The 9,529-nt window shown below is 47.7% G+C and overlaps 1 protein-coding gene across 2 annotated transcripts in view; it reads right to left on the reverse strand.

The window, feature by feature from the left end:
- The window catches only part of LOC108289569 (SEC23 interacting protein), a 55,992-nt gene extending 50,159 nt beyond the window's left edge, over positions 1 to 5,833 (reverse strand). For both annotated transcript variants that reach the window (XM_017509081.2, XM_017509080.2), the window contains exon 1: positions 5,454 to 5,833. In XM_017509081.2, the coding sequence (XP_017364570.1) occupies positions 5,454 to 5,616 (163 nt within the window). In that variant the 5' untranslated portion in view covers positions 5,617 to 5,833. The remainder of the gene's footprint in view (positions 1 to 5,453) is intronic.
- Between the last annotated feature and the right edge of the window lie 3,696 nt (positions 5,834 to 9,529).

Consider the following 9,529-nt stretch of genomic DNA (forward strand, 5'->3'; position numbering starts at 1 on the left):
TTTTTAGTAGAGACGGGGTTTCTGCCTGTTGGTCAGGCTGGTCTCGAACTCCCAACGACAGGTGATTCGCCCACCTTGGCCTCCCAAAGTGCTGGGATTACAGATATGAGCCACCGCACCTGGTCTGCTCTAAGCTTCTTGACCTCTGCTGAGACTAGGGCTCGAGCTTCTTCTTTATTTTCTTTATTTATTTATTTTGAGATAAAGTCTCCCTCTGTCATCAGGCATCAGGCTGGAGTGCAGTGGCGTGATCTTGGCTTACTGCAACCTCCACCTCCCGGGTTCAAGCAATTCTCCTGCCTCAGCCTCTGGAGTAGCTGAGGCTACAGGTGCGCGCTACCATACCAAGCTAATTTTTTTGTATTTTAGTAGAGACGGGGTTTCACCGTGTTTGCCAGGATGGTCTTGATCTCTTGACCTCATATCTGCCGGCCTCAGCCTCCCGAAGTGCTGGGATTACAGGTGTGAGCCACCGTGCCCGGCCTAGGGCTTGAACTTCTAAGCTGCTCTCATAATTCACACACAACTGTTTAACTAAAATACTCCACTATTCAAAATACTCCTCTTGATAGCTTTTTGTAACTAAAAATAAAACATACCTTGCTGCACAAGGCCCTGTGTCTGCTTGTATCATTCCACTTCCTGATATATTTCCAGCTCCCACCCCTCTTTTCAGGTCAGTAACCCTCACTTGGACTTATCTGTATTTCTTAGTTCACTGCTAACAATTAAAAGCATGAGGCCGAGGCAGTGGCTCACTCCTGTAATCTCAGCACTTTGGGAGGCCAAGGTGGGCAGATCATGAGGTCAAGAGATCAAGACCATCCTGACCAACATGGTGAAACCCTGGCTCTACTAAAAATACAAAAATTAGCTAGGCATGGTGGCACACACCTGTAGTCCTAGCTACTCGGAAGGCTGAGGTAGGAGAATTGCTTGAGCCCGGGGGGCAGAGGTTGCAGTAAGCCAAAATCACTGCACTCCAGCCTGGACAACAGAGCAAGACTCCGTCTCTTAGGCCGGGCGCAGTGGCTCAAGCCTGTAACCCCAGCACTTTGGGAGGCCGAGGCGGGTGGATCACGAGGTCAAGAGATCGAGACCATCCTGGTTAACATGGTGAAACCCCGTCTCTACTAAAAGTACAAAAAATTAGCTGGGCATGGTGGTGCCTGCCTGTAATCCCAGCTACTCAGGAGGCTGAGGCAGGAGAATTGCCTGAACCCAGGAGGTGGAGGTTGTGGTGAGCCGAGATCGCGCCATTGCACTCCAGCCTGGGTAACATGAGTGAAACTCCGTCTCAAAAAAAAAAAAAAAAAAAAAAACTCCGTCTCAAAAAATAATAATAAAGCATTAAAAAAAAAAACTTCAGTGGTATTGTTCACCCTTTAGAAAAACTTCAGGTCAAACTGGTACAATAAACTTTTTTCTGATTAGCATCAACTACAGATGAAATGCTCTCCACACACTGCTACCCTCGACTCAAGGGCACTTTCTCATTTCATTCGGACACATGTCATCTAAAGCCACAATTTTAATTGGCATTTGTATCTCTGTGACACTTCTAACTCTGTCTCAAACCCAGACTGTACTCATGTGTTCCAGAACTTGTTTACCAACTACTTCCTCAATATTTTTGGCAGACTCAGCCACACCTATCTCATAGTTAGTAAGCCTAAAATGGAGTTTATTTTCTTAACTACCCCCCACCGTGCTCCTTTTTCCATAGATGTTTGCCAACATCCATTCAGACATTCAAACCAGAAACCTCAGGTCTCAGACTCCTCCCTCTCTCTCATACCCTTCATTTAATCATTCTAATACTCATTCAAGAAACATTTATTCAGGACACATTATGTGCAGGTACAGAGCTCAGTCTTGGGTCTAAAACTAAACAAAAATGGGCCTCTGTGCCGACAGACAGAGCTGACACTGACCTTCTGTGAGTCCCTAAGTCTCTACAATTGTATAGCGTACACATCTTGCACATCTGCTCCCTGTTCTTCACACCCAATATGGCTGACTCAGGCTAGACTGCCATCACCACTGCCAGCCTCTCGCTAAGCCTTGCAACCAAATTCTCTTGCTATAGTCAACCTGATTGCAGTACAACTAGAGAAAACTCCAGTCTTTCTGAAACATACATCTAATTTCATCGCCTTGTTGAAAATCCTCCAAAGGCTCTCAAACACCCAAGATGAACTACAAACTCCTCCTGAGTATTGTATATGTGGCCCATACACCACTGAAGCCACTCCACTGCACACGCTCTGGGGGGCAGAGGACAAAGAGGAGAGGAGACAAAGGTGAAGGGACAGGAGAAGGACAAGCTCCATCCGTGTCCCATGCCACCAACCACTAACTCCTGCCAAATCTGCAGATTTTCTCACACCTTCAGACTTCACATATGTCTATCTCTCAGACTCCTTAACTTCTATGTATCCTTCAACACTCAGCTCAAGCATCACCTCCCCAAAGAGGCCCTGAAGGCCTAAGGGACATCCATTCCCCCTCTCAGCCAGCCTGAGACCCATAGCATTCACAGCCGCCTATCAATCCCTCTTCCTAACTTTTCTAAACCTGTATCACAGTTGCTTACACAGGTGGGTATGTGTGTATACATATATCCTGTGCAGTCATTGAGGGCAGGGCTGTCTGCTCTTCTATGTCTCCCAGCTTCTGGAACAGGGCCTGACAAATAGAAGCTGCTCAATCCATGTCTGGTTCTTTTTTCTTTTTTGAGACAGTCTCACTCTGTCACCCAGGCTGGAATGCAGTGGCATGACTTCAGCTTACTGCAACTCCGCCTCAAGTGAGTCTCATGCCTCAGGCTCCCGAGTAGCTGGGATTACAGGAGCCCGCCACCACGCCCAACAAATTTTTGTATTTTTAGTATAGATAGGGTTTTGCCATGTTGGCCAGGCTGGTCTTGAACTCCTAACCTCAGGTGATCCACCCACCTTGGCCACTCAAAGTGCTGGGATTACAGGTGTGAGCCACTGTGCCCAGTCTTCAATGTCTGTTGAATGCATGAAATTGCTTTCTGTGTCTCTCTTTCACTTACAGGATTAACTGTTGCTTCCAAGGAGACAGGCTCTTATTTTGTCTCTGGAAATTCTCTGAGTGGGTTTCTGAGATTTTTTTTTTTTTTTTTGAGACGGAGTTTCGCTCTTGTTACCCAGGCTGGAGTGCAATGGCGCGATCTCGGCTCACCGCAACCTCCGCCTCCTGGGTTCAGGCAATTCTCCTGCCTCAGCCTCTTGAGTAGCTAGGATTACAGGCACGCACCACCACGCCCAGCTAAGTTTCTGAGATTTTTAGAGATGAATTTTAGTTCTAAAAATTATTAATGTTCACACACACATATACACAAACACACACACACACAGTGTCTCCAAGAAATAAGTGCATTAAAGACAGATGTAGCTATCCTAGACTTAACAATGAAAATATTTAGCATGAATTCACCGTGACACTCACAAACCAAATACCATATAGCAAGGAGGATGGACATAACCAAACAACTTTAATGATGCAGAAGATGATTTGAAAACCCCAGGTATAGCCTTGTTTATTCCTGCATCCTCTCACACCATTCTGCTCCGACCATGCTGGTTCTTCACCAAAGCCAGCAACGCCTAACCTTTCAACCACAGGTCAAAATGAGACACAGTATTCCTGACTCCCATCCTTTCACTCACTCAACGTCTACTGAATAATTGGTCTACTGCACACTACACACCATTCTAGGCAGTGCAGATATAATTGTGAATAAAACTAAGTTTTGCTTTCATGGCCTTACATTCTAGTGGGATGGAATAAACAAATATGTGTACATGTCAGGTAGTGACAAGCATCAAGAAGAAACAACACAGGGGCAGGGGAACCTTCATGTACAGCTATTCCCAGTGTGCCTGTCTTTGCTTCTCCATGAAAGTGTCTTCAGTCCCTCAAACAAGAATAAATTATTCACTGAAAACTCAGCATCCAAAGAGGATCTACATACTAGGCCCTAAACAAGATCCTGGAAATAAAAAGGCAATTAGGTCATAGCTGCAAACTTGAAGACCACAGTCCAAATGGAGAGTATTTATTTCACATACATTAAATCACACTGTCTTGCAGGCACTATACTTAGTGCCTTGCAAAAACTAAAGTACTTCTAATTACAATTCAGTGAGGCTATACATACATAGGAACTGAAGCACAGAGAGGTAAAGTAATATGCCTACAGTCACACAGCAAGTTACTGGCAGGGCCAGGACAGGAACACAGACAGTCTGTGCTCCTAAACACCATGCTCTCCGGGCTTTGCCACATAATCATCAAAAAGCAATCTCCCAGGCCGGGCGTGGTGGCTCATGCCTGTAATCCAAGCACTTTGGAGGCAAAGGCAGGCGGGTCACCTGAGGTCGGGAGTTCAAGACCAGCCTGACCAACATGGTGAAACCCCGTCTTTAAAAATAAAAATAAATAAATAAATAAAAAGCAATCTCCCTGGAAAATAATACAAACATGAAAAAAGAGCTAGGAGTGCACATATGAGTGGGGGCCTAAGGGAACAAGAAAAAGCTTCTTAAAAGCAATGGATTGTCTTGAAAGATGAGGAATGGGTGGGGAGCTCATGCCTGTAATCGCAACACTTCGGGAGGCCGAGGCAGGCAGATCACTTGAGGTCAGGAGTTCGAGACCAGCCTGGCCAACATGGTGAAACCCCGTCTCTGCTATAAATACAAAAATTAGCTGGGCATGGTGGGGCACGCCTGTACACCTGTAGTCCCAGCTACTCGGGAGGCTGAGGCAGGAGAATGAACCAGGGAGATGAAGATTGCCGTGAGCCGATAATCGTGCCACTGCAACCTGGGCAACAGAGCAAGACACCGTCTCAAAAAAAAAAATGAAGAATGCATTTTATATCTCTGCTTCACAAATATTACATGCCTATCAGAGAAGAGGGGCCCAGTCCATCTTACAAGATATTTTACTGTGACCTAGAAGATATCCTACTGTATCGCAAAACTCTCCTAGTAGGAGAGAGCGTACCCTATCTAGCAGAGGGGCACAGTCCATCCTAGGGGGTATCTTACTGTATCCTACGATTCTAGTGGGAGATACTACTACTGTACCCTAGGAGAGGACCACTGTTTAATTTATTTGCATTCCCTATCAGCACCTGGTGTACCAATGGGTGTTCAGCAAAGATTTGCGGAATGCCAGTGCACGAGTGTCCAGCAGTCTGGACAACTTGGAACAGATGGTTTCTGCAATGAAAAGCAAGTCTCATTACCTGCCGCCTCCAAGACCCTAAATCCCCCGACACACTCAAACCTGACCACTGATGATCTTGGCAAACTACCCAGAGGGTAGCGCGAGGCAGAAGGAAAACCTCCCGTCTAACCCTTGTCACCGCACGCCACCTGCCCGCCTCCCCGCAGACGGAACCGCCCTCTTATTACCTCCGGGCAAGAGCAGGGAGGCCGGGGAAGCGGAGGCCTGGGTGACTGGGATGAAGGGCACATTGAAGTTGAACTCCGTGGCCGAGGAAGAGAAAAGTAAGTTAGTGCCCGACGAGGAGATGGAGGCGCCGCTGCTGCCACCGTTAGGTTTTCTCTCGGCCATGGCTGCGGCCCACCGTCCGTTACACGTCTCCGAGTACCCGGTGCTGCACTGACCGGAAACCGATCACCCTCCTGGCCAGCGCACTTCCGCACTTGCGCACAGGAGCCGGAACTACGGGTGACTAGTCAGCCGCCCTCTCCCTTCCAGTAGCCGACGCCTCCAGAAATCAACATGGCAGCGCTGTCTTCACGCCCGAGTCTAGCACGTGACACCCTCGGAGGCGAAGGAGGGTAGGGGAGAGGGCGGGCGGGAGTGTGGGGGCGTGGTTCCGCAGGTTCTAGGTGGACAGGCGAACTGACTTGCAATTGACCGTGTAAGTCACAGGTTGTGGCGGGTAGCTCTGGGCTTCCTAGAAGTAACGTCGGTACTTCTAGGCTTTCCTGTTAAAGATTTTGGAGGAGGCCGGGCGCGGTGGCTCACGCCTGTAATCCCAGCACTGTGGGAGGCCGAGGCGGGTGGATCACGAGGTCAAGAGATCGAGACCATCCTGGTCAACATGGTGAAACCCCGTCTCTACTAAAAATACAAAAAATTAGCTGGGCATGGTGGTGCGTGCCTGTAATCCCAGCTACTCAGGAGGCTGGGGCAGGAGAATTGCCTGAACCCGGGAGGCGGAGGTTGCGGTGAGCCGAGATCGCGCCATTGCACTCCAGCCTGGGTAACATGAGTGAAACTCCGTCTCAAAAAAAAAAAAAAAAAAAAGATTTTGGAGGAACAGCGGAATCCTGCTGGACGTTACTAGAAGGAGGAAGGGAGGAAGAAGGGCGGGAATTCGCACACAAGGCCAAACCAAACACAGTCTTCAAAACCCACGTGTCTTTCTGAACTGAACTAAACTTTGTCGTTGACCCAGAAATAGAAATGGTAAAACTTTTTAAGTGTTTAATCCATAGGGAGAAAAAAATTATTTTATGGTTTTGGTTTTTTGTTTTTTGAGACGGAGTCTCGCTCTGTCACCCAGGCTGGAGTGCAGTGGCACAATCTCGGCTCACTGCAACTTCCCACTCCGGGGTTCAAGCGGTTCCCCGGCCTCAGCCTCCAGAGTAGCTGGGACTAAGGCCTGGCTACTTTTTGGATTTTTAGTACAGACGGGGTTTCACTGTGTTAGCCAGGATAGTCTCCATCTCCTGACCTCGAAATCTGCCTGCCTCGGCCTCCCAAAGTGCTGGGATTACAGGCGTGAGCCATTGCGCCCGGCCAAAAAAATATTTAAAAGAAAAATGAGGGGCCGGGCGCGGTGGCTCAAGCCTGTAATCCCAGCACTTTGGGAGACCGAGGTGGGTGGATCACCTGAGGTCAGGAGTTTGAGACTGTCCTGACCAACATGGTGAAACCCCGTCTCTACTAAAAAATACAAAAAATTAGCTGGGCATGGTGGTGCGTGCCTGTAATCCCAGCTACTCAGGAGGCTGAGGCAGGAGAATTGCCTGAACCCAGGAGGCGGAGGTTGCGGTGAGCCGAGATCACGCTACTGCACTGTAGCCTGGGTGACAGAGGAAGACTCCGTCTCAAAAAATTTTTTTAAAAAGGCTGGGCGCGGTGGCTGACGCCTGTAATCCCAGCACTTTGGGAGACCGAGGTGGGTGGATCACCTGAGGTCAGGAGTTTGAGACTGTCCTGACCAACATGGTGAAACCCCGTCTCTACTAAAAATACAAAAAATTAGCTGGGCATGGTGGCACGTACCTGTAATCCCAGCTACTCAGGAGGCTGAGGCAGGAGAATTGCCTGAACCCAGGAGGCGGAGGTTGCGGTGAGCCGAGATCGCGCCATTGCACTCTAGCCTGGGTAACATGAGTGAAACTCCGTCTCAAAAAAAAAAAAAAAAAAAAAATAGCCAGAAGTGGTGGCATGGCACCTACAGCCCCAGCTACTTAGGAGGCTGAGGTGGGAAGATAGCAGGAGCCTAGGATTTTGAGGGTGAATTAACTCTGATCATAACACTCACTGTGCTCCAGCTCTGGCAACAGTGTCAGACCCTGTCTCCTTAAAAAAAATAAACGAGGACACTGAAATTAGGAATCTGACTTCTTTTGTTGTTGTTGTTTTTTGTTTTTTGTTTTTTGAGGCGTAGTCTCACTCTGTCTCCCAGGCTGGAATGCAGTGGTCTGTAGATTGCCTCCCCAGTTCAAGCAATTCTCCCTGCTCAGCCTACCTGGTAGCTGGGAATACAGGCGCCCACCACCATGCCTAATTTTTGTATTTTTAGTAGAAACTGGGTTTCACCATATTGGCCAGGCTGATTTTGAACTCCTGACCTTGTGATCCACCCACCTCAGCCTCCCAAAGTGCTGGGATTACAGGCGTGAGCCATCACGCCCAGCCAGGGATCTGACATTTTAGATAGCTTTCTATACCCACAATTAAGCTGACTAGTTCAATCCAAAAGATACTGTGGATAACTTGGACATAATTGTCATCTTTCAGAGTTAGAGATTTTGAAAGAAAATATAACTTGAGCAATCTTTCAGCTTCTTGGAGTTTGGGAGAGGAGACCCCAAAAGAACGCTCAAAATAGTGAAACTCTCCCCAGCTGTTTACACCTATGCAGAACCTAAGTTTATTAATTCAATAACTATTTAATGTGCTTACTGTCAAAAAAATGTTTTAAAGTCGTTAAAGCAGTAAGTTAGATTTTATTTAATGAAAACTATTGCAGTAGGGAAGAGGATCCAATATGAACTGAATGCAACTTTGCTGAAACAGAAGTTTGGAGGCTTTTTAGAGGTTGTGGTGTGCTAAAGGTGCTGAGGAGTGTGAAGGGGTGGTTGGTCCTGCAATTAGGCCGCCAGGGTGTGTTAATCCATGCTTATCCAGAGGAGACACATAATTCTTTCTTCACGACAAGCAGTAGTGTAAGAGAGCAAGGTAGCCACACGGACTGGGAATGAGAATGAAACTACCTCCTTGAATGTTTGCAATTCAAGAGACAAACCCCAGGTCATTGAGAAGACGGTTCTCAGTGGTCAGAGATTTACATCTCCAAGTAGCAGAAGAAGGGTTTATAACTGTAAGCTTTCTAGAGTAACTGCTTCAAGGTATGGTAGGAGGTATAAGCTACTTTAACAAAAAGACCCAATGGCTCAAAACAAAACAGAAGCTCAGCCCTCACTCACATAAAAGTACATGTTGGCGACCAGCTTTTTGTCTTCAACATAGGGCAGCACCAACGTCACCATAGAGCGGCCAAGGCTGCTCTAGTTGTTGCCATCCAAGCTAGCAGGAAGGGTCAAAGCAGCTGAAGGACAAAAATTTCATCTTAACAAGTGGGGCAGAAGTTGCACACATCCCTTCTGTTCACATTCCATTGATGAGAACGTCCACAAATGGCATGTCTAGGTGCACAAAGGGCTGGGAAATACAGTCCCCACCTGGGTAGCCACATTCTAACTACGTAAAACTGTGGAAGAAGAAGATTTGGTGGGCAAATAACAACTGCCACCACAGTCTGCCCTTCTGGCTGGCAAATACCCACACTTCCAGACATAGAACATATGTCTATGTACCTTCTGAAGGGAGGCAACCACCTACCTCCAACTTAAATGTCCAGGATCTTTGAGCGTAGCTTAGCCCTTTTGATTGCATCAAAATGTGGCTCCTTGCTGGGCGTGGTGGCTCACGCCTGTAATCCCAGCACTTTGGGAGGCCAAGGCGGGTGGATCACGAGGTCAAGAGATCGAGACCATCCTGGTCAACATGGTGAAACCCCGTCTCTACTAAAAATACAAAAATTAGCTGGGCATGGTGGCTCATGCCTGTAATCCCAGCTACTCAGGAGGCTGAGGCAGGAGAATTGCCTGGACCAAGGAGGCGGAGGTTGCGGTGAGCCGAGATCGCGCCATTGCACTCCAGCCTGCAGAACAAGAGCGAAACTCCGTCTCAAAAAAAAAAAAAGTGTGGCTCCTTATAGTCT

Source organism: Cebus imitator, unplaced genomic scaffold (assembly GCF_001604975.1).
Source record: "Cebus imitator isolate Cc_AM_T3 unplaced genomic scaffold, Cebus_imitator-1.0 Scaffold406, whole genome shotgun sequence".
Lineage (NCBI taxonomy): Eukaryota > Metazoa > Chordata > Mammalia > Primates > Cebidae > Cebus > Cebus imitator.